The sequence below is a fragment of the Paramisgurnus dabryanus genome, chromosome 1 (assembly GCF_030506205.2).
Source record: "Paramisgurnus dabryanus chromosome 1, PD_genome_1.1, whole genome shotgun sequence".
Taxonomy (NCBI): Eukaryota; Metazoa; Chordata; class Actinopteri; order Cypriniformes; family Cobitidae; genus Paramisgurnus; species Paramisgurnus dabryanus.
In genome coordinates, this window is record NC_133337.1 from 34,786,670 (window position 1) to 34,811,860 (window position 25,191).

General features: G+C 37.4%; 2 protein-coding genes across 3 annotated transcripts in view; one reads left to right on the plus strand and one right to left on the minus strand.

The window, feature by feature from the left end:
* Positions 1-333: 333 nt before the first annotated feature.
* avpr2l (arginine vasopressin receptor 2, like) lies at positions 334-3,027 on the minus strand. Its single transcript, XM_065268474.2, has 2 exons — positions 2,105-3,027; positions 334-1,239 (listed from the first exon to the last, which is right to left on the minus strand). The coding sequence occupies exons 1-2, from the start codon at positions 2,958-2,960 to the stop codon at positions 1,160-1,162; spliced, it is 936 nt and encodes a 311-aa protein (XP_065124546.1). The 5' UTR covers positions 2,961-3,027; the 3' UTR covers positions 334-1,159.
* A 4,347-nt stretch (positions 3,028-7,374) lies between these two features.
* The window catches only part of apaf1 (apoptotic peptidase activating factor 1), a 30,655-nt gene continuing 12,838 nt past the window's right edge, over positions 7,375-25,191 (plus strand). For both annotated transcript variants that reach the window (XM_065284798.2, XM_065284795.2), the window contains exons 1-15: positions 7,375-7,535; positions 10,154-10,315; positions 10,406-10,595; positions 10,907-11,104; positions 12,889-13,078; positions 13,154-13,266; positions 14,143-14,274; positions 17,253-17,491; positions 17,802-17,969; positions 18,112-18,243; positions 18,373-18,486; positions 21,362-21,546; positions 21,631-21,757; positions 21,838-21,963; positions 23,992-24,132. In XM_065284798.2, coding sequence (XP_065140870.2) covers positions 10,178-10,315; positions 10,406-10,595; positions 10,907-11,104; positions 12,889-13,078; positions 13,154-13,266; positions 14,143-14,274; positions 17,253-17,491; positions 17,802-17,969; positions 18,112-18,243; positions 18,373-18,486; positions 21,362-21,546; positions 21,631-21,757; positions 21,838-21,963; positions 23,992-24,132 — 2,193 coding nt within the window. In that variant the 5' untranslated portion in view covers positions 7,375-7,535; positions 10,154-10,177. The remainder of the gene's footprint in view (positions 7,536-10,153; positions 10,316-10,405; positions 10,596-10,906; positions 11,105-12,888; positions 13,079-13,153; positions 13,267-14,142; positions 14,275-17,252; positions 17,492-17,801; positions 17,970-18,111; positions 18,244-18,372; positions 18,487-21,361; positions 21,547-21,630; positions 21,758-21,837; positions 21,964-23,991; positions 24,133-25,191) is intronic.

Consider the following 25,191-nt stretch of genomic DNA (forward strand, 5'->3'; position numbering starts at 1 on the left):
TTTTGAGTCACTTTAACCCAGAAATGTGTTCTGTCCTATAGTTACCCAGCCCTGCGCCCTGGGTTAAAAAACAACCCAATATTTTAATATATTTCTTATCTGTTTGTTTTTTTTTTTCAGTCATAATGCAAATGACGTTGTTACTTTAATTTAACTTAGTTTTCAATAAAAAAAGACCTTTTTATTCTAAAAATCTGTTAGGAATGAATCAAGTGGATTAAATATTCAATGATTTCTATTATTTTATTTTTTTGTGGAAAACATACTTATGAATGTGTCTTGGTGAAGGAAAATGTAATCACTTTATTTAAGGCTTTAAATAGATAATAACAATAAAATAGTATGAGGCATTATGTTAACACTCACTTTTACAGTAAAAAACTGCATGACTGCATGACACAATAACTATGGGAAGCGTCACATTGGGAATTTTACACTCTTAGAAGCTTTAGTACAGCGTATTTGCATTTCAATGGGAATAAAAATAACATGCATTTATTAACATTAAATCAATTGCATTTGCCAGAGGTCAATCCTAAATTACAGAGGGCAATGAATAGTGCGGCAGCAGCGTGACATGATGATGAATGGTTCTTTATAAAGATGTACTATAATAATGTTCACATTCACACGTCTCTGAAAACCCAAGTCATTATTTTGTGATTTGCTGTTTTCTACATAAAATCACATTAAAGAACATTCAGCAAAAATATAACCTTGATATTTTTATTGACTTATTATAAGGTTATATCAAAGACTGAATTTATAGTAAAATCAATGATTGAAATTAAACTTTGATGCTCCTAATTTCACAATTATGCATGTATACTGTCAAATAAGTCACAAAATGTTCAGCATATAGAGTCAAAAAATAAAACGTAATTATGACACAAAAGAGCTGAAAAACAAGAGTAAATCAAAAACTTAAAGCTCATTCTGTCCTCTTACAACAATTTGTGCAACAGTGAAAAGAAACCTTATTTTTATCAATCTGTCAAGCTGTACAAATGGTATTTAAGTATGTTATGAGCACAGAAACTATATTCAAATACTGAATAATCAGTTGCATTATTGGTTACTAAAGCCTTGGTCAAATGCATGTAAGCTTCTCAGCTGGTGATAACTGCAGTTAAGTGAACGTTTGATGTCTGTGCAGGTCTTAGCTGTAGTACAGATAAATCCACGGGTTTGTGCAGCTGTTGAGACTGGCGAGCAGCATTATAGTAACAAACACTGGCCCTGTGGAGGTAAAGAGAATGTCAATAAAGAATCGATAATAGACTACAGGAAATAATAACAAAAATTGTAGTTGTTCAAAATACAGGCTGTGTGCATGCTGAGGTGTCTATCGGGAACATACAAAGCTATTTATTTTGGTTTCTTGATGTGCCGCTGTGGGTCCCAATGACAAAAGTCCCAATGACAAGTAATGGTTGTGACTCATCATATACACATTTACACTTAAAAACTGTGTTCCTAATATTGTAATAGCAAGAGTAAATATTGTGGTCATGACAGTATATTGAGGGAAAAACATTGACATGTTTAAATCAGTGCATTAAATGCATGTTTGCTATTTTTTAAATTCAAGACATTGAATGAGGTTGTGAAAATGTTTTTTTTTTCAATTTTGACCAGAAAATAACCACAAAGAAAAAAACTGGAAAAAAACCTTAACAATTAAATGAATTTTCATGGCATGAATATGATATATTAAACATTTAGCACTATTTACTGACAAGTTACATTATTTACATTGACTGTTTATCCCCTTTGTACAGATTGCCTTAATACCATGCACACAAAATGCTCATGCTTTGTTATTAACTCATGCTGGGATAACAAGGATCATCGGGATAAATATAAATTATGGAGTTTATACCAGAACATTTTATATTATGGCATGAGTGTGTGATGTCATTGAGGTAAAGGGGGCACACCTACAAAGAAATAATATTCATACTGTGATTCATACTACGGTAATTCATTATTTATATTGATATACAATTTGTAATGAAATTGTTGCATGAATAGTTACAGATTTAAAAAAAAAAAAAATAGAAGCATTTCTTCATATTACTCATTTTGGACCCCATTGATTTACCTTGTGTGGGTGCACTGTTGGGACTCCATGCTGACCACAGCTGGACAACAAAAAACGGGCTCCAGCAGAGGGTGTAAACCAGGATGATAACAAATGTCATTTTGACAGTCTTCAACATAGCACTGGATATCCCTTTAGTACTGGAGCGCCCATCACCTGTGCTTCCCTGCAAGCTTTTTCTCTTAATGTTGAAATAAATCCCTGCGCATATCTTTATCTGACAGTACATCAGGATTACGGCTGGCAGGACAAACACAGACAGTGTAATCCAGGTTATATATATTCTGCCTCCCCATGGTTCAATAAATGTAGCCCAACAGTCATAAACGTCTTCCCCAACTTCCCGGAGAGAAAAGATGAACAACTGTGGCGCGCTAAACGCTAAGGAGATGAGCCACGTTGCGCTTATGGCAACATATCTTCGGAAAGACCCTGCTAAAAACGATACCATGGGTTTGCAGACTGCATGATAGCGATCTATGGTCATAGCCACTATCATGTACGTGGACGCGAACATTCCAACCACCTGAAGATATTTCACTGATCTACACACCAAATCAGAGCCTCTGAATCGCTGCGTAATCTCCATGGAGAGCTGCGGTAGAACTTGGAAAAAAGCGACCACCAGGTCAGCCAGACACAGGTGCAGGAGAAACAATTGGGTTCGAGTGTGTCTTTTCCTCTTCTTCCAGAGGGTATGCAGAAGGAATAAATTGCTAAATGTTGCCAGCACGAAAATTGAGCCCAGAACTGCAGCTTTCACGAGCGCAAAGTATCCCTCGGATAAAGTCTCTTGCGCACTCGAGCAGTTACCGCTGCTACAATTACTTTTATCGAGCATGTTAAAGTTAGTCATTAAATTATTCCTTTAAAGTCAGTGTGTTATGCGCTCAACTGATTCTAGCGCCGAAGCACAACCTCAATGCGCAAAAAGGTAGGCAACTTTTCCAAGATTCCCAAGCGCCAGCTACAGGTACCTGTGTTCAATCGCGTTAACGGAACATTGAGTCATGACTCATGCATTCATTTAGGCACGATGAAACACACAGGTAGTAAAATATGAACAATGTAAAATAACCTTAATAAAAACTTTAAAAGGGACACATAAATGTCTTTAAAGTTAAACATCCAAATGGCATTAAATTATGGAAATATTTTCTTAAAATCTAAGGAGGTTCTTCAAGTTAATAATATAGGTCAATGGGGTTCGGCTGACAAAGATATAATCAGTGACAAGGGTCTTGAGATGAATTCTCAGATAAATATATTTTGTATATCTATTCAGGTAAATCAAACAGTATACAGTTGAAATTTCAGGGGATTCCACCGTCCCTCCCTTACGTCACACAGATGACATAATGGATTTTAAAATGTAAAACGTCACAAAAGATTTTAGAATTTACATAGAACATTTTATGGTAAAGAGAAAGACAGTCAGGTGGCTCAAACGACAATCCCGCTTAAAGTGTTAAACAGCAACTGATTCCTATCATCCACTTCGTGTTTTCCGACCGCTCCGCAGCATCTTTCTCACAATCCGGAGACGACAGTTCCCGAGGTTCGTTGCATTAACAGGTAGGCTAAGTCTAAGTTAGGTTCATTACATTACCTCAGTGGTTGATCCGCTGAATTAGTAATTTGGTAGTTTGTTTTTGTCAAGATATGCTCTCGGGTATTTTAAAAGTGCTAACAACTTAACCAAACTTAAAATTACAATGCTTGCTAATCAAATTATTGGCCCGATCATATTTAATAATATAAATAACATCAAATGTGCATTTGTTGGCACACTTTGTAGACAACTAAACAAACAAACAATGCCTTCACCATAAGAAAGGCTGCTAAAGGCCTTAAAGCTGGTAAATCGTATAGAATATTTAGCAGTTTGTCACAGTTTAATTCTTGTTATTAAGTATTTATCTTATAGCCTATGTATCTGGTCTTCCAGCTTGGTTTTAGCTGGTTAAGCAAGCTTGTCTCAGTGTTTTGGTCACTTTTTAAGCTGGGCTAGGCTGGAAGACCAGCTGACCCATCAGCTTTGCCAGGCTGGGACTGGGAGGACCAGCTTAAACCAGCTACCAGCTTATGCGGGTCTTGTTTTTTTTCTTAGGGAGTAAGATAAATATTCTATACGATTTACCAGCTGGCCTTTAGCAGCCTTTCTTACCCCTCTGTCTCCATACTTTATGTTTGTCTACAAAGTGTGCCAACAACAGCAAATTTGGTGTTATTTATGATCGGGTACATTCATTTGTTTAGACAGGCATTGTAATTTTAAGTGTGGATAAGTTGTCAGCACTTTTAGAACACCCGAGAGCAAATCCTTACAAAAACAAACCAAATTTCTATTTCAGCGGATCAACAACTGAGGTAATTTAATAACCCTAACTTACCTCTTAATGCAACGAACCACGGGAACTGTCGTCTCCTCTCTCCAGAGAGATGCCGCGGAGCGGTCGGCAAAACACGAAGCGGATTATCGGAATCAATGGCAGTTTAGCGGAGCGGTAACAAAACACTTTGAGCGGGATTGGCGTTTGAGCCACCTGAGTGTTTTTCTCCTTACTTATAAAATAACCCAACAAGATGCAAACTGCACTTTATGTAGCACGAGATCTCGGACGTTCTATGTAAATTCTAAAATCCATTGTGACGTTTTACATTTTAAAATCCATTATGTCATCTTTGTCAGTTAAGGGAGGGACGGTGGAATCCCCTGACATTTCAACTGTATAGCCTACTGTTGAATCCGTCTTAAGTCACTTATTATATCTTTGTCAGCCTAACCCACTGACCTAAACTATTTACTTGAAGAACCGCTGAGATTTTAAGAAAATATTTCCATAATTTAATGGTATTTGGATGTTTAACTTTAAAGACATTTATTTTTGGTCCCTTTTAAAGTTTTTATGAATGCCATTTTACATTGTTGATATTTTTATTACACTTAATACATAGAACTGCAACGTTTATATGGTGTAAATAGCTAAAAATCACTATTTGCACAGAAGTTTAAATCGCATATTGAAATTTTATTGTTTTTATCTGTAAAATAAATTTAAGGACATGTCAGGTTAATTATACACAACAATTTATTTTATTTAAAGGAAAATAACACATTTAATCAGTTAAAGAACAATGACCAGAAATCAATTCAAATAGTACAATGACTTGTACTGTGTTTATTACATAGCAAAAGTGAATAAATAGGCCTACAAAGATAGGCTAAAGTTACTGAATTTGTGTATTCAACTGAGCTGGTGTGTGAGTTTGGTTAAGTTTGTCGGAAATTCTGGGTTTAAAACCAACAAATTTGTCAGACAGTGTTTGTAAATTAGTTCTTTACACATTTGTGCACATCTCATTTTGTGATTTCAATGGAACGAATAGATGGTACATACATCGACATTAAGCACCACACTGAAGTGCTGCTCTGTGTGAACTGTGAAGACTGCACAAGCCACAAGAGAACAATGCCTTCAGCCACTGAGAGCCACTCAATATGATTTCAAAAACAAAACATTCCAGCACTAGAACGCCTCTTTTACAAACAAACAGTATGAATGCAGGAACAAAGTTGGAGGGTAAATTCCTATAAATCAATGGAACCAAATAGTACATCTTGTCCACCAATGAAGTTCAAAATGTAGAGCAAAACTTTAATGTCTTCAATGGTGCAGGCAGTAGTGTGGAAGGCTTGTATGTGTTTTGATGTGATGCCACTGATTCGAATCCAGCTTTTGCAAGCTCGCATCACATACAGTACCACATTGAGATAAAAATTTTGGAAATAAAGTGCATAACCAGTCTATTGATTGGGTAGGGTTAGGGGACAGTAACAGTTTCAGTAACACATTTAACCAACAAGAACAGGCAGAATGTAGGTGTTAATGCCCGCATTTTTATGGAATTTCACATCATTCTGATTAAAATGTGATATTATTACTGTTAAATTCTACAGTTTTTTTCTGTAAAATACATTTTTTTTTACAGTGTACCAATACACGCTGCTGTACTTTTTGAAAGTGTATACTCCCCCAATGACAATTTTCTGACAGTGCATGATTTGATTATAAAAGCCAGCAGTAACAGACTCCACATATGAAATAATTTAACTATATTTAACTTAATAATTTTCTTTACTCTGGTGAATGTGTATCGTGATTTTTGTTTAGGGGTGTTAATTTCTGGCTATGCATTAATACTAAAGATGTGACAATATTTGCCCCAGTAAGTGGGGTCTCATTCAGCCATTGAATTGTCAGCCATTTAACATGTTTACTATTAAGGCAAATGTTTTGGATGCACTTGTTATCTTTCTGGCTCATTTAGTATTATTAATAAATAATAATTAGCACTGGCTCATCTCTTCATTCTGAACCCTTAAATCCTAAAAGCGTCTGCTAAATAAAGTAAATACTAACATATGGAAAATAATTTAAAACAAATAAACAAAACAAATATAAAGAATCAACAATTACAGAACTGAAAGTGGAATGTAGCCTATTTATGTGCTATGTATTAGATACTTAAATGATCTGAAATTGACTATAAAAATAAGAAAATCATTTACTGTAGATACGTTTTTCAATTTTAATAATGCATCCTTTAACAATACTTTAATAATTTAGGTACATATTTTGTTATTTAATCTCTATTATAATTGTATTTTTGTTCAAAAAAGAAGTTGAAATGTTGATATATGCGAAGTGTTTGTGCTCTGCCTGGGGCATGTTCAATCTCACACCGGTGCGCAACGTTTTGCTACGGTTTCCGGGTTGAACGACATGTTTCCTGGAAACGGTGTGCAACGGAATGCAACAGGTTTTAGAAGCGTTTTCTCTTGTTTGGTGGGTGTGTCAGAAATGTCAGCCCAATCAGCGGCAAGATGTATAAAACCACGCGATAGTAAAGAGACAGCTCTCTCAATGGGTTCAAGTTGGAATGTTGTCTTTCATTCTGGACGGCAAGGTCAGTGATTGTAACATCGAGGGTATTTTACAGTATTAAACACACATTTATAACGATTTCATCAGGCTTTAGAAACATTTAAAAAAAACACAAAGAATGGCCTCTCAGCTACCGTAGTTGCAACTCTTGCGTCATCAAAACAGGGTGTTCAATGCATCACCGTTTCAGTTTAATAAACGTTGTGCAACGTTCTGTCGGGGCTGAACGCAGCCCTGGTGACAGGCGGGTGACTCCCATGCGTTACCTCAGCGGGTCACATGACTAAATGGTGCTCCGCTATTGGTCAGGGCGCACCGTGGAAGTTGTTTGTGTTGAGGAGCAGGAAGCGTAGTTTTATAGGCGCAGACAATTGAGATTTCAACATTAAGGAGTTTTTGCACTTTTACTGAATATAATTTATATCCGTCCACCCAAAATTATTGTTTCATTTCCCTGTTATTCTTCCCGAAGCACAATATCGGTAAGTATGTTTTTTGCCTCTTCAAAAACTGTTTAAGTTCTCTTCCCATATTTGGTAACTGATAAGATATCAGTTAAGAATTTCTTCAAATATGACCTGACACACCACACCTGGGTCAAACAGGTACATTTATCAAACCCGTTTATTTTTACTAAACGACACACAGCGTCTTAACTGAATTAATATGACATTCACATCTACTTTTTGACGCGGACACTTGATGCTAGTCACAACATATGTATTATTTGTGAAGTACTGTAAGACAGTAGTGTTTGTTTTTTAATAAATGAAATTACAGTAAGTTGTATGTCCATGTAAAATAACGTCATGACCATGCAAAACAGGCTTGTTTTAGTTTTGGTTTAGAAAACTTCCTAATTGTCATGTCATGACCTGTTTTTTATTTAGGGGCAGGTCTGTTATTTTATCTAACTGTACCATTACAGCACCAGTCAAGTTTACAAAATAGGAATACGTTTTTGTTTTATGATTTGAGATTTTTTTTATTTGATCAAGTTGGTTCTTAAATATTTTTGTAGACTAATACAGTATAGATATATACAGTTATAAATGACACATGGTTTATTTGATATGAATATATCTAGCTCAATTGATAATGAAGACAAAGCAGCCATTAAGTTAAGTTGTGGTTGAGAATATGTCTAGACTGTGAAAATCTAGGTGAAGATTGGATACTTTGAATAATACATAATAAACTAGTTAGTTTCGTTTTCTTATACACTGAATCATTTTGGGTACTACTTAATGTTTAATTTTGATACTTTTTGGAATGGTTTCCCAGACAGGGTTTAGTTTAAGACAGGACTAGGCCTTATATTCCAATTAGGAAATATATCTAGTTTTTACAAACATGCCTTACCAGAAACATTACTGGTGTACATTTTAAGGCAAACAAAGGGCAGGGCACTGATGTTTTTTAAGATATGTCAGTGCAAGTTGATTTCAGTTTGGACAGCCCTTAAATTTATTTTAGTCTAGGACTAGTCTAATCAAGAATGTGTCAACATTTTTCTAAATAAAACCTAACCCCACCCCAAACCCTAAAATCAGAGGGAAATGATAAGTGAAAAAAATGGTCTAGAAGCTGTTAATCCTGGTTGTAAGATTAAAATAAACTGTAAACTTATTTTTGAAATTTGATTGGTTAAAGGGATAGTTTGGCCAAAAATGATATTAAACCCATGATTTACTCACCCCCAAGCTGTTCGAGTTGCATATGTCCATCGTTTTTCAGACAAACACATTTTCGGATATTTTAGAAAATGTTTTAGATCTTTCAGTTAATTAAATGTAATGTTACGGGGTCCACGACCTTCAAGTCCAAAAAAAGTGCGTCCATCCTTCACAAAATAAATCCAAACGGCTCCAGGATGATAAACAAAGGCCTTCTGAGGGTAATCAGGGCGGTGTTGTTGTAGAAATATCCATATTTAAAACTTTATTAACGTAAATAACTACCTTCCGGTAGCGCCGCCATCTTAGTCGCGTCCACATTCAGGATGAGAGCTTACGCAGCCTACGGAGGCTACTCTGCTGCTGCTCTGTGCCCCCGCCCTCCAAATTTGTCATACGTCACTAAGAAAAGTGCGTACACTACGCTAATACTCTCTCCTGAATACAGAGGAGTCTAAGATGGCGGCGCCACCGGAAGGTATTTATTTTCGTTAATAAAGTTTTAAATATGGATATTTCTACAACAACACCGCGCGGATTACCCTCAGAAGACCTTTGTTTATCATCCTGGAGCCGTTTGGATTTATTTTGTGAAGAATGGACGCACTTTTTTGGACTTGAAGGTCGTGGACCCCGTAACATTACATTTAATCAACTGAAAGATCTAAAACATTTTCTAAAATATCCGAAAATGTGTTTGTCTGAAAAACGATTGACATATGCAACTCGGACAGCTTGTGGGTGAGTAAATCATGGGTTTAATATCATTTTTGGCAGAACTATCCCTTTAAGTGAAATGTTGTCCCAGGGTCAACATAATGTTGCCATGAGGACATTAACCTCTTGGCAAAATCAGGAGAGCCGTAGTTAAAATATGGGATTATACACATTATGGGAATAATATTTTTATCTGTTAGAAATTTGGGTTTGTGTGTCCATATTGACCTAGCTTAATACATTAAATGGCTGTACCCAATTTAAAAGGAACTAAGTCACAATGAAATGGAAGTAGGGATTGTCTTATTTTCCTCATTACAAGATATATTCGAGTGAAACAGCTTCTGAAATCTGAAAAATGGTAGGGTGGGACTTGAATACGTCTACTGAGAATTGATTAGCTGGTTGGAAGTTTGGTCATGTTGCTATTTGCTAATCGCTGCAATCTTTTCCCGGGCCCCGCCCTCCTCTCATTCATTGTGACCGGAAGTAAAGAAAGATTGTTTCGAGGAGGGGAGGAGATTTGCATTTTTGATTTAATATTATGTTCTTTGCTGTTGCTGTAAGTAACCAGCAAGTAACCAGAAGTTGCGGTTGTTCCACAAAAGCCGTTTGTTTATGTTGTTACTGCTGAAACCATCTATAGCGTCAAATGAATGTTATTATTGAATATTAGTGATATTACAATCAGATGTGATGTTTCCTAGGAGAGAGCTGCGGCGTATGTGGAGATGGAGGAGCGGGCTCGCAGCTGTCTGCTGCGCTCCAAAGCTACTCTGGAGCAGGACATCAAAGCATCTTACCTGATGGACCATATGATCAGTGATGGCGTCCTGACCAACGATGACGAAGAAAGTGTTCTCGGCAAGGTCTGTTTTTGCATTGAAACATGATGGTACCTCTATAAAATATGGGTTAATAAAGTGACAAGACAGTTTACTGTCTCTGCCTTTCACCAGGCTACCAGGAAAGAGCAGGCTGCAGCTTTGCTGGAGGTGCTGTTGAGGAAAGACAACAGGGCTTATATCTCATTTTACAATGCTCTGGTCAGGGAGAGCTATGGAGATCTGGCCAACCTCCTCCATAATGACCTGCCTCTGCTCAGCCCCGAAGGAGAGAAAAGCTTTGCAGATGGAGTGTCTCGTGCTGGTAAACATTTTAGTTGAAGTACTACTTTGACGTGTTTGCACATGTAATAATGTGATTAAATCTAGCTCAAACTGCGTTTTAAAGGGGGTGGGGGGTCTTTTTGGGTTCCTTTAAAAACAGCCCACAACAACAGTATTAAAAAAAACACAGACTTGGCAACCCTGATGCCAGCCCTGTCTGTGTGTTTATCAGCTTTTTTTGAAAATGCACCGTGTGTATTATGTATGGAAACTAGAGTACATTTGTTTCAAATTTTCATAGTTCAGCTACAGGATGTAAACAGGCTGATCGTGTCTCATGTTTGTGTTTAGTTCAGGTGATTCTGAGTGAAGGTGGGGTACCTCAGAGACCCGTGGTGTTTGTAAGCCGACCGACTCTGCTAAACTTGATCCGGGAGAAGCTGAAACAGCTACGGGACACGCCAGGCTGGGTCACTGTGTTTGGCATGGCAGGTTCAGGGAAGTCTGTGATGGCTGCGGAGGCTGTTCGTGATCATGCTCTCATTAAGGGTAATGGTTTTGTCTTTTATAACATAATGAAAGAGGCTTCATTATACTTGCCGGCTAATAAACTGCATTTGGGTATCACTATTGTTTATTTAAACAGATTTTTAAATTTTTGAATATGTGAAGCTTAATGTATGTTACTAAGTGTCATGGAAACTTTACCATGCATTCATTATTTTTACTACTGTCTTGTTTATTGATTTTTAAGGGGCACTCCACGTTTTTTCAAAATATGCTAATTTTCCAGCTCCCCTAGAGTTAAACATTTGATTTTTACAGTTTTAGAATCCATTCAGCTGATCTCCGGGTCTGGCGCTACCACTTTTAGCATAGCTTAGCATAATCCATTGAATCTGATTAGACCATTAGCATTGCGTTAAAAAAGATTTTATATATTTCTCCTATTTAGAACTTGACTCTTCTGTAGTTACATCGTGTACTAAGACCGACAGAAAATTAAAAGTTGTGATTTTCTAGGCAGTTATGGCTTTGAACTATTCTCTCATTCTGGCGTAATAATCAAGTACCTTGCTGCGTTACATGGCTGCAGGAGGCACAATGATATTATGCAGTGCACGAAAATAGTCCCCTGCTATTGAAAGTAACCAAGGGGAATATTTTCAGCTCCTGCGTAATATCATTGCGCCTCCTGCAGCCATGTTACAACAACAAAGTCCTTGATTATTACGGCAGAATGAGATTATATTTCATAGCCATATCTGCCTTAAAAAATTGCAACTTTTCATTTTCTATCAGTCTTAGTTCACAATGTAACTACAGAAGAGTCAAGTTTTAAATAGGAAAAATATCGAAACTCTTTGGTTATTTTTTTAGCGCAATGCTAATGGTCTAATCAGATTCAATGGATTGTGCTAAGCTATGCTAAAAGTGGTAGCGTCAGACCCGGAGATCAGCTGAATAATCCAAAATTGTTAAAATCAAATATTTAACTCTAGGGAAGCTGGAAACTGAGAATATTTTTTTTTTAAGTGGAGTGTCCCTTACTCCCTTCAATGCTTCACTCTTATCCCAGATTTTTTTCAGGCTCATACTGCTCATTAATGGCAATGAAAAGATTATTATTAGTCAGTAATTGCAATGACTATTTTCCCCACAGATGTCAATTTAGTCGTATTTAACAAATTTGATTGTCTTTTGCTGCAAAACCCTCTAAATGCATGCAAACTTTATTGGCAAAAACTAAAATCCAATTCGGCCCGATTGCAAATGACCTCTGGAGCGGTTCGGTAGAAGTGTGAAAGCAATTGACCCAACGGACCAACAAACAGGCTATCTTATTGCTTTCTTAACCATGAACATACCTGATAGCTCTTTGGTGATGAGTTTTGGGCAGCGCACCTGTTCCTTATCAAATATCTTCTAATTGCTCTTCTCCGCATAATAAGAATGTGGTCCCACTTAAATTTTGATTCCTGCTCACAAAAATGAAGTAATATATCCACAGTTACCAAAAATGCCACACAATGTTTATCAAAACAAACACTTATACACTAATAAAACACTAATCTTAAGAGGTAGTGTCCCTAGTACCACGAAGACAGCAATAAAGAGCATGCATCAGATTAAATATTCAGCACATTAAAGACAACAGAAACATTTCCAAATATACGTGTATAAATAATTGTGTGATTTCATTATGTGTATTTCTAAGTCCATACAACCAATGTGTATAAAAGCAGAAAAATACAACTATTTATCTACTCTGTGCGAGTCTTTTTATATTTCTTTTAACTTTTTCTCTTTGTATTACTTTCTCTTTTCCACAGAGTGTTTTCCAGGTGGAGTCCACTGGCTTTCTGTAGGTCAATGCGAGCGCGCAGATCTTCTGGTGAGGATGCAGTCTCTGTGTTTCCGTTTGGAGCAGATTCAAAGTTCAGATGGGAGCCAGCGAGCCCCCTCCTCTGTGGAGGAGGCCAAAGAACGCCTGCGATTCCTGATGCTCCGCAGGTTCCCCAGGTGAGTGCTGTGAAGATATTATTATAGCAATGTTATTAACGTACAATGTTTAAACTCACGGTGTTTGTCTGTCAGGTCCCTGCTGATTCTTGATGATGTTTGGGACACCTCAGCACTCAGGTCGTTTGACATTCATTGTCGAGTCCTCCTGACAACAAGAAATCGAAGTCTGACTGATTCAGTGAGCGGTGAGTGATTTATTTTAGTCAAGAAAAGTGGGAAGATCCCAACGAAGATAGAGGGGACGAACTAAGCGCGTATCAAGTGTGTGGTGAGATCGTAACAAGGGCGTGGTGAGCTTGAACCTGCTTACGTCACGAGTCATTTTTTGGACCCAACATCCAATGGGAAAATTCAACTGCAGTAGCCACCGTTCAACCTGAAGAGGGCAGCACTCAGACGTTTTTACACCATATATTGTAGTATTGAAACACTTTATATCCAAATGTCAAAAAAATTACTAAAATCAATGAACAGCACTAATAAAGCATCATTCTTACAGATCATTAACTAAAAAAAGTTGGTTTAGGGTTTAGTTACTCTTTAAACCAACGCTTATGCATTGCAAAGAGCCGAAGCTCTTGAAACAAAGTTTTTTTTAACTAAATGTTTTTAGTCCAGTCGACTTTTCTGTGCTTCCATGCAATATCAAGTAATTTATGTAGTTGCACATTTTGAAGATGCTCCTTTTGAAATCAAATTATTCATGTGGTCACAGGAGACACACTTTGCCACCGCCAGCCACCTGCCTCTGCTGACCGCTTATGATCGGATCACATTAGCCAGATGTTTATACCAGGTGTAAACGTGGCCCTTGTGTCTCAGATTTGAATAAAATCCAAAGCACATTCTTAACTCTACGATGACAGACTAAATTATATCCAATTGAGAACAGCTGGCTATACAGGCTCCTTTATCTTTGACAGCAGATAAGCAGCTTGGGTCATGAGTGAAATGTTTCATTGATGTCTATAAACAAACACATGGCTGTTTTTTGAGACGTTATCTTGCTTTAGAGTTACATAACCTTCATTTATATGAACTTTTGTTTTGTTTTTCTATAGGTAAGAAGTGTGAAGTACCCGTTGAGAATGGTCTGAATGAGGAAAAAGCCCTGGAAATTCTCGCTTTGTATGTAAATGGGAATGCGCAGAAACTTCCAGAACAGGCTCGCAGCATTGTTGTTGAATGTAAAGGTAAAGTAGACCTACAGCATTTTAGGCAAAATAAATTAGCCCAAAGCCATTTTTTTTATATATATTATAAAACTTAACCCTGTTCCCAAAGAATGTTTTATGTCAAACTTTCAGTATGCAAATATTTTGATCATAGACTGTAAAAAAAAAGAAAAACATTTCTTAATAGACTTCTACTTTAAAAAAATAAAGCCAAAATATCTTAAAAATGGCAGCTGACATGTGGCCATGCAATAAGGTTATTTGGGGCCAGAGTCTGTGCAGTAGTGATTGTGGGGTAGAGCGACAAAATAAAGGCCCCGCCCGACAGATCAAGTCTTCACACCCCTTTTTCATAGTAAAACAAACTTACAGTATTAGAAAATCGAACACTTTAAAGAAACCCTGTGAATTTTTTGATATCTCAAGGATATTCCTAGATTTTGTTAAAAATTGAGATATTGAAGAATTTTGGATGTGTGAAATTATAGAACGTAAGATGTGGTTTATTTAATTTTATTTAATTATTGATCTGTACTGTATAATTTTTTTTTAAATCCTGCCTGTGGTAAAGGGTTTTGGGTTTTTCTGTTTTAAATATTCGGTAAAATCTCAATAAAGAAAATCGAACACTTTAAAGTACATCTACATGATAAGAAATAACTAACATAACAGAAACCCTTGTTTTTAAGCGTAATTTGATGTTTAAGTTTGGCTCACGCCCTATTTGTTTACATGGAGAGGGCAGGTTTATGACCTATACTGCTGCCAGCCACCAGGGGCGATCAAAATGTTTTGTCTTCACTTTTTACCCGTAAGTATGTACGGCACAGATACGTTCATTGTTTGAAAATCATAATTTATGTTTCCAAAACCATATATTTTTGTCCTTTTGATGTTATATGGATATGGATATTTTTTGGTGCCTAAGTTTTTTGGTGTCTTGCCATACACTGAAAGGACGGATCACAAAACTCACGGTTCGGATCACATTACGGTTTTTGAGGCACAGATCGGATCATTTTTCGGATCAGCAAAAAAGGGGTGTGAAAAATCTAATAACAGATAAAGAAATTACAAGCATTTATTAAATAGGAACAAAATTGCACAATCGAATCAATTAATAATAATACTGTTTTTATTGTATGAATTAAATATAATTATTATTTTTTAGAGCTACAAAAATGATTTTCTCTTTGTCTTGGGATGTTTGATTATCATTAATGACATAGATTTAAGTAGGTTATTTAAGGTTACTGTCTCTTTAAGACCAAATAGCACAGACTGGTTTCTGACTCTAATCTATACACTTAAGCAGGGCCGGTTCTAGATATTTGGAGGCCCTAGGCAAAATTTATGTTGGAGGCCCCTCACAGCTCACACCCCTCTAATTTTCAGAATAATGTGAGAATGTGTTTTTCTACTGCATAATCAGATGAGCACTACTAATAAACTTGTTTTTCCCATTATTTTTACATTTTATTAAGTTTTATTAACAAATTGATTAACTTTATGCTAAAATGTAATTAGAAATTATGCAAAACCACATGTGTTAAAAATTTTAAGGCAGTCACATTTATTAAAAACACCACCTTTTTGGGATAACACAGGATAACAGTTTTGCTTTCTCCAAAGAGTAAAATTAAAAAGACAACAGTACATTGCAAAAACCCAACCTTAAAAAATTATAGGTGAACACCTCCTAGAAAACTTTTATTGTTTTGTTATTTTAACTTGGTATAAAGAAGAATTTCCCTCTTACTTAACCAATATACAGTATTAAGTTATCTATCAGACTATTGCAATACCTTTTTATAAACTACCTTAAATATCCATACAAGTCAGCTGCCACTGGAAGTTAAACAGACAAACTACTTTCATGATTTGAAAACTAAAATAAAGTGTAGAGAACTTACAAGATATACAGACAGTTTACTTTAGGTAACGCCAGTTTTGTTTGCTGTTCGACTTTAAATACAAACTTTTTTAAATACAAACTTAATTCTTGCAGTGGCGGCGCCGCATAAAGTTGAACTCACCTTAAAACTTTATTTAATGCTGTCAGTAGTGATTTTCGAATCAGCGCACATGGACTTAGCAGTTATGGAGGCCCCCCTTCCAAGCTTGAGGCCCTAGGCATTTGCCTACTCTGCCTATAGCTAGCGCCGGCCCTGCACTTAAGACATAAACAAATGTTTTTGTTAGAAAAAGAATATTGTGGAGATCATTTTGTTTGTATGTCTCTTGTCAAAAATAGAAAGAGTTTATGTTCGCTTGCTTTTTGAAATGTGTCTCTCCGTGTGTGCACTTTTGAGTGCACTTAAACACGCGCGCACACACAGACGTGGGCAAATTCAAAACGGCGCAGCATAAACAGTCGCCCGACATAAAAATGTTATGTTGTTTTTCATTGCTCTATCCACCAAATTTATGTTGTTGGACTACAGTATGAGAGACAGTAGCGCAACTCGTTTTAAAGTTTACACATCAAGAGTTATGATCTTATCAAGTCTGACTCGAGCTGGACCGGACACATTCAACCGCTGTGCATACAGAAAGCTTCTCACTTTAGCGCCTTTTTGTGGTTGAATTGTTTGAAATCACTTGAATGTTAACATTTGCAAACTTTTATAAAACACATGCAAATGATAAACTTTCCCTATTTAAATTTGCTTATTAATACGCGAAATGGATGCAAGCGGCTGTCGTGGTCCGCGCGTATCTTCCGGTTAACTCTGCTAAAAATAAATAACAACAAAGTTCTTTAAACGTAGTTTATTTATATAACAAGCAAAAAAAACAACACATAGATTACCTTGGAAATCAAAACATTTGTTATATTCGACGAGGCATTTGTTCAAGAGATCAGTTTAGCAACTAGTCAGACCATAAAAAAAAAATGAAACCGAAAGTAAACTTCAGATCCAGACGTGTATCGCGTCAGCGCACATGCGTCCGATGAAACCGTCTATATACACCCACTTTTCTTTCTCTGTTAGGTTCTCCTCTGGTGGTCTCTCTGATTGGAGCTCTATTGAGGGAGTTCCCTGACCGCTGGGACTACTACCTGCGGCAACTGCAGAGGAAACAATTCAAGCGGATCCGGAAGTCATCATCCTATGACTACGAAGCTTTGGACCAGGCCATGGACGCCAGCCTGCAGGTTCTGGAGACCGAGCACAGAGACCTGTACAGAGACCTAAGCATCATGCAGAAAGATGTTAAAGTGCCTGCTAAGGTCAGCCAGCAATAATCCATGTATTATTCAGCATTCAGTGTTTTGTCATCATTTATTTACTGTGCAAAGTGGAGTTTGAGTGGTCCTTTCTGAATGTTTTGGTGTTGGGTTAGCTTGCAAAGCTTGGTGGGTATACAATTGCTTACAATTGGCAGATGCTTTTATTAAAGCCATTTATTGTGAATTTTGGATGCTTTTACTTGTCTTTGCATTACCTGGGAATCGAACCAATGAGACTGGTGTTACTAACACTATCCTCTTTTATTGAAGTATTCAAACAGTATTTTATGTGTATTTGTATCTAATGTAGGTTCTTTCAGTGCTGTGGGATCTCGAGTTAGAGGAAGTTGAGGACGTCCTGCAGGAGTTCGTAAATAAGTCGCTGCTGTTTCGGGACTGTAACCAGCGGCCGTACCTCTATTACCTTCATGATCTGCAGCTGGACTTCCTTGCCGAGCAGAATCGTAATGAAATAACAGTAAGTGATATAATTCATACCAGTTTATTAAAGGATACTTGTGTCTTTAAATTTTATTCCTGATTGTATTTATTTCATTTGAATACCATAACTGCGGTTTTAGAGAAACATTTATATTTACTTGAAAAATTTTTTTTTATAGGAACTACATAAAAAGATGGTCCATCGATACCAGCAGTTTTATAACAAAGGTGCACCCAGTCCCGAAGATAAAGACCGTTTGTTCTGGTACCAATTTCTCCCTTATCACATGGCTAAAGCCGGCCTGTCTAAGGTAACATACAGCGTGACTTACACTTGATGTCCTACAGAGATTATGTAATCTAATGCTAAATTCTTTTGTTTCTCTAATTCTCTAATTTAATTCTAAATTCTCTCATTTTAAATTCTTTGTTTTTCTTAGGAGCTTTATTCACTGATGTTTTCCTTGGAATGGGTTCAAGACAAAACTCAGATAATGGGATCAGCCCATCTTATCAATGACTATGTGGAATATGGTGAAATACTAGATAAAGAGGTACTCAATTATACTTCAACGTCATTTCCCATTATTTAACCTTATTACACGGCTCTCTGGAATGCTTGATTCTGATTGGTCAGTTGAGACATTTGCAGGTTCGTTCTTTTCAAATAATAACCGCTCCAAAATAATAATGCATAGCCGGTACTACTTGAACGATTTAAATCGATCCGCGCCAATAAAGATTACTGTTTGGCGCCATCTTATGACAAACACTGGACAACCACAACATTTTGACATTAATTTGAACATGTATGGAAAAAAACAAAACATTTAAACAGTGGATAGAAGAACGAACAACGACAAGACACAGAGCTTACTGAGACTGAACTTGACAAAATAGAGCATGACAGCTAAGAAGCCAACACAAAAAAATACAGAATGGGCATTAAAACTTCTCAAAGACTGGCAAAAAGAGAAAAAAATGGAGACAGACAAGTATGAAGCAGAGGATCTTAATAAGGTAGTACGATCATTTTATGCATCTGTGCAAAGTTTCGCGGAAGGATAAAAATGTTAATTTAAAACAAATATGCCAATAAAATGTTTCAAATTCATATTCATGTCCAGTTTTTTTTCTTATGTGGCAAGTAGCCGTGTAATAAGCGGGATAATGTAGAGGCAGCCAGTAGTTATCGGGAAATAAGCCCCTTCAGTGTGATGCAAGACCCTCCGCTTCGCGTCGGGTCCTGATCACACTGTCGGGGCTTATTTCCCGATAACTACTGGCTGCCTCTACATTATCCCTTACTTATTCAATGATGCATGTGATAAGCTATAGATTTTATCATTTCATATTTTTTCAAAAAACTACATAGAATATTTATTTTATTTGTAAAAATTAATTTGGTTAATAACTGAGAGGAAAGGGGATTTCACTTTCATGGCAATGAAAAGGTTATTAGTCAGTAACTGAAATGCCTTATTTTAACAAATGTCACTTTAGTCATTTCTTTGTTATATAAAGGGGACATATCACGAAAATAAAACTTTTTCCATGTTTAAGTGCTATAATTGGGTTCCCGGTGCTTTTATCAACCTAGAAAATGTGAAAAAGATCAACCCAGTAACTTAGTTTTGGTAAATCATTCTCTACAAGCATGTAAAAAATAGGTCAATGACATTAAGCTCCCCTTGTGATATCAGAAGGGGATTATACCGCCCCTTAATCTGCACTATCCAACCACAGCACTGCCATTTAGTGCAGTGATCAGCTCATTTGCATTTTAAAGGACACACCCAAAACAGGCACATTTTTGCTCACACCTACAAAGTGGAAAATTTAACATGTTATAATATATTATCTATGTGATATTTTGAGCTAGAACTCAACATACATACTCTGTGGACACCAAAGACTTATATGACATCTTAAAAAAGTCTTGTGATATGTCCCCTTTAACAAATTTGGCTGTCTTTGGCTGGAAAAACCCTTTAAGTGCATGCAAAACTGACCACTTCTAAAAAAAATTCTCTAGTCACTCTTCATTGTCCTTTCTGAATAAAAATAAAAGGCAAAAAAATTAATTCAATATCTTAATATATACGTTAAACCTCCTTCAACCACCAAGAAATCTCTTGACGTATGCACTCTGTGGTCAATTAATTCTCTGTGCACTTAACGGACTAAATAATGGATAATATTGATATTGATAATGGGTCTACGGACACATTTCCCAACTACCCATTCATTTGTCTATACATCTGTCCCTTTGGGGTTGACCTGCTAAGAAATTACTAAGATTTATTGGCAAAAGTACATACGAACGACATTTCTTATAAAAAAAGACCAAATGTGCAAATACTGCATGCATGTTTTTATGAAAACACCTTTAGCCTGTTGTCCCAGATTAAAGGGGCCATCATACTTTTTCCATGTTTAAGTGCTATAATTGGGTCCCCAGTGCTTCTATCAACCTAGAAAATGTGAAAAAGATCAACCCAGTAACTTAGTTTTGGTAAACCATTCTATACAAGCATGTAAAAAAATAGGTCATTGAAATTGGGCTCTCCTTATGATGTCATAAGGAGAGCTTATTATAATAATACCGCCCCTTAATCTGCACTATCCAACCACAACACTGCAATTTAGTGAAGAAACAAAGAGAAAGAGAAAAAATAATTGACAGCACAACTAAGTTTGAATTGCATCAAACCACCATCATTGCGATCAGTGTTTGAATTTCATCAACTAATTTGCATTTTAAAGGACACACCCAAAACGGCACATTTTTGCACACACCTACAAAGTGTCAATTTTAACATGTTATAATAAATTATCTATATTGTATTTTGAGCTAAAACTTCACATATGTGCTCTGGGGACACCAAAGATTTATTTTACTTCTTAAAAAAATATTGCGACATGGCCCCTTTAACTTAGAAAGGTTCGTTTTCCAGATAGGAAAAAGATAGGTCTATGAGATATTTGTCTAATCGACTGTTTATACTGTATATCTTCTAATTAAATCATGTTACAGCCCATTTGCCAAATAATTTTTTTTTGCGCTTGGCAAGTATTCATTTTGCGATAATACATACAGTATGTGACTATGCCTGTGAGAACCAAGCTAAAGTATTTTTTTTTTTTAAACAAATCATCCTATATAATGTAAAGAACATTCTGTAAAAATATAACCTTGATATCTTTAATACTGATTAAAATATTCTAATTATTCTAATTAAAGTGACATCAATGAGTAAAATCAAACTTTGATGCTCCTAATTTCATAATTAGATTATCAGTCTTTATCCTGGATTTCACAGACAGCGGCACATTTAAGGTTATGTTAGTAAATAAATTCCCAGCTGTTATGTATATTCTCTTCGTCTGTATTGTTTCATTATGATAAATGTTTTGTTTTGCACACAGAATAGTGAGGTGAGGCTACAGTTTCAGGAGTTCCTGTCTCTGAACAGTCACCAGCTGGAGCAGAGACCGTTTCCAGATGTCGTGCAGCTGGCTTTGTCTCAGCCCAACTGCTCCGAGGTCTACAAGCAGGCTTTGATGCAGGCACAGCAGCGGGCCAGGAGGGGGCAGCTCTATTTCGACTGGGTGTATGTAGTTGATGTTTATTGCCACACATACCAGTAGATGAGATTTTGAATGAAAGCATCCTGTGTCTGTTTTTGATTTTTCAGAAACAACAATAGCAGGGACAGTTTGTCTCAATTGGTCACGAATCCACACCAGGGGTCCATCTACTATGCCTGCTTTTCCAGAGATGGAAGCAAAATTGCTTCATGCGGTGCCAGCAAGACTCTTCGAGTAAATACTCATGTCGATCTCGACTCGACTTGCGGACTGCCAAATATTTATTCATTTGCTCTTTTCTCTTTCCTTTACAGGTCTCTAAGACGACCTCTGGAGAGAAGCTACTGGAGATTCAAGCTCATGTCGATGATGTTCTGTGCTGTGCCTTCTCCCCTGATGATCGCTACATAGCAACCTGCTCCAGTGACAGGAAGGTTAAGGTCAGTGTGACTGTCTCCCTGCCTATGTATGCCCTAAACATTGTCTTTCACAAGACAATAGCCGTTTCTTAATATGCGTTCTTGTCTGTACTTGTGTTCTTGTGGACTTGTGAAACGTCATCAGTCGCGGCCCAAGTACTGTTCCAATTCAAAGTTCGCATCAAACCCAAGTTCACATAAATCCCCGGATGTGTTCTTGATCCACCCATTTTATCGAGGATGCATCAGAGGAGACTTGTGTGGACTTATGACAGCGAAGTTTCCCAGGATGCATTTCGCGTCAGGAGTTCGTTCTTCCAAGTCTGAACTTGCAAGTTCGAACTACGAAGGACACAAGTCCGAGTTCGGCGTACTTGGTTTTGAGAAACGGCTAATGTTTAAGACAATGTTTAGGCAATGTTTTAATTTTAAAGGAAAACACCACCATTTATCAGTATTTTAGTATGTTCTTAGTACTATGAAAAGTTGCCTGTTTCCACTTTTGTGTCTTTAAACGCTTGTTATTTGGAGTCGACAGCTTATAAAAACTTATTTATGGGTTTTTTGGCTTGTTAGCTGTACACCTTGTCACACAGCAGCTTTTAGGTATTATTCTGTAATCTTAAATTTAATCTGTAAATAAGTTTTTATAAACTGTCGACCCAAAAAACGACGTTTTTTTTAAAGACACACAGGAAACAGGCAACTTTTCATAGTACTCCTATTAGTAGAACTGCGTCCACTAGGGGGAAACGTAGTCGGCGATCCACTTTTTTCCTCCTTAAAGGTTGGGTTTTACGGCTCGACAGCTTATAAAAACTTATTTCTGTTTTTTTTTTTGCTTGTTAGCTGTCGCACAGCAGCTTTTATACATTATTCTGTTTTTTGTTATAAGCCAGAAATGACAATAAAGTGGTTTGCCGCTTGAACAATTTGGATGCATTCGCGCGTGTAGAGCGGAGTAGACGCGCGGAAAAAGCAAGCATTTGACGCGCGTCCGAAGCAAAATCCGCTTCTTGTGGGAGGGGCAACTGCTGTGCGAGTGTCTGTTTGCAAGATGACTGTTGTTACTTATGCATTTATCAAGAGAGTTACCAGTTTGTATTGGGTAACCTTACTATAGGGGGAAAATAAACGGCGCGGGTAGATAAACGTCACGTGACTCAAAAGTGAAATGTTTATTACAACTTACCAGGTTACCCAAAGTCCTTACTGACACTCTCCCAAGCGAAGTCCTTTTTATTCCTGTCTCCTCTATAGAAATAACAACTTGTGTCATATAGCTTCAAGTGACTGCTTGAGTAAGTGACTCCGGGCGGGGCTGCCACCACATCAGTAGGCAGGCTCCTGATTGGTTAAAGCGGCGCGAAATTCCGCCAAAGTTCAAATTTTTCAACTCGGGCGTCAGCAGCAAATTCGCGTGATCCACAAAATGCACAAAAGTACCATTCGCGCGTACCGCGCACAATGCTCAATTCGCGCGAGCTTGACGCGCGAATGAGGCGGAAACGCGTCTTCCGCTCCGTGCCGCGGGACCTCCTGATGCGCGTCAACGCGTCTGCACATTGACTTAACATTGAAATCACTCGCGCTTCACGCCTCTACCGCGGTTGGTGTAAATGCAGCATTAGTTTTCAACACTTTGAGACCTCGAGCACAGTAATATTGGGTAGTCAGGATTACTTTTAATTTTGTGCAACCATACTTACTCGTGTAACTACTCATGTAACAGTCTTTAAATAGGGAAAACATGGAAGTGTTTGTCGGCTTCTAAATTCATCCCTGTTTGGATTCAAAGAAATGAATGGGGCTAGGCTAAATGCTAACACAGTCAGTACGCGCTGTACAAAGATTAAGTGCACGCATTGAAAAAAGATAGGTATGTATTCATTCATTTAAGTTGAGGTAAAATATAGTAAAATATTGAAAAACTGTAGTGTTTTCCTTTAAAGCTCATATAACACACGATGGTTCTGCGTACCTATGGTGTCACTACACCTCATATGTATTTCACTTGCATGAAACCAAAACTGTTTGTGTGTGTTACAGTTGTGGAACATTGAGCAAGGCATTCTGACCAGAGAGTTTGACGTGGAACATGATGAACAAATCAACCACTGCCAGTTCACCAACACGGGCCGTCGAGTCCTGCTGGCCACCTGCTCTAATGACAAAATCGCCAACACTAAGGTAAGAACACATCACGGTTTGAGAACTAAGTCTCACCTCGACTTTTTTGTACCTCCTGTTTCCACATTTAGAAGGAGGTTTAGTGAATATGTATGACAGCTGGTAGGACACTCAGCGCGGCAGAGGTGGGGAAAGGGGCAGCTGTGTAATTTTACAGCTTGTGAAATTTGCAAAGAATTGTAGGAGTGTGACAGCAGGAGTCTACAGCGGAGCTGTGTTCATTTGCTGGTGTGAAACAGTAAGGGAGAAGGGATGTTGAAAACGTAATGATAACACCTCCCTGGCAGAGGTGCGAAAACAAAGGGGCATTTTGTGAAATATCTCAGCGGGAGGAGTTATAGAAACGCCCTGAAACAAGATTTGGAGAATGTAACAGCGGATGTGTTGAACACAAGATGGTTTTAACACATTGAATGTGATCTTGAACTCCTCTCTCGACACAACTATTATTGTGTAGGACTTCATACCAAACACGAATAGAGAGTCTGGTGCGAATCTTTTCTTTGTTAAATCAATGCAAAGACGCGTTTACGTGCGTCTGGAGGTCTCGCGGCGCGATTGAGGCATTAAGTGCGGTAGACGCGTTTCACGTGTCACCCGAAATGTAAACTTTGGCGTCAATTTTTGCCGCGTTAACCAATCAGGAGCCTCCTTGCTGCTGTGGCGGCAGACCCGCCCGGAGTCACTCATTCAACATGGAGGAACAACTGATATTTCGCGCCAATTTCGCTTCAGGCGCTTGCTTTTTACACGCTTCTATTTTTCTCTACGCTTGTTTAGGCGGCAAACTAGACGCAGTATATGCAAATTTTATGCTCTATTCGCGTTTGGTGTGAACGCAGCAATAGGAGGAGGTAGTCTTGTAGTACTCAAGACCGATCTCAAGCCCAGTTTTTTGATTGTCTGTGCTTTGTCTCTGCTGTCTTTGGTCTCTGTCATGTTTTGGTCTCAGATTTTGTGGTCTAAGGATTTTATATCCAAAATTTGACAAGATAACAACTGCTGGAATTGCACCAAATTGCTGATGCATTGTTTGATTTATGTGTTAACATCATTAAT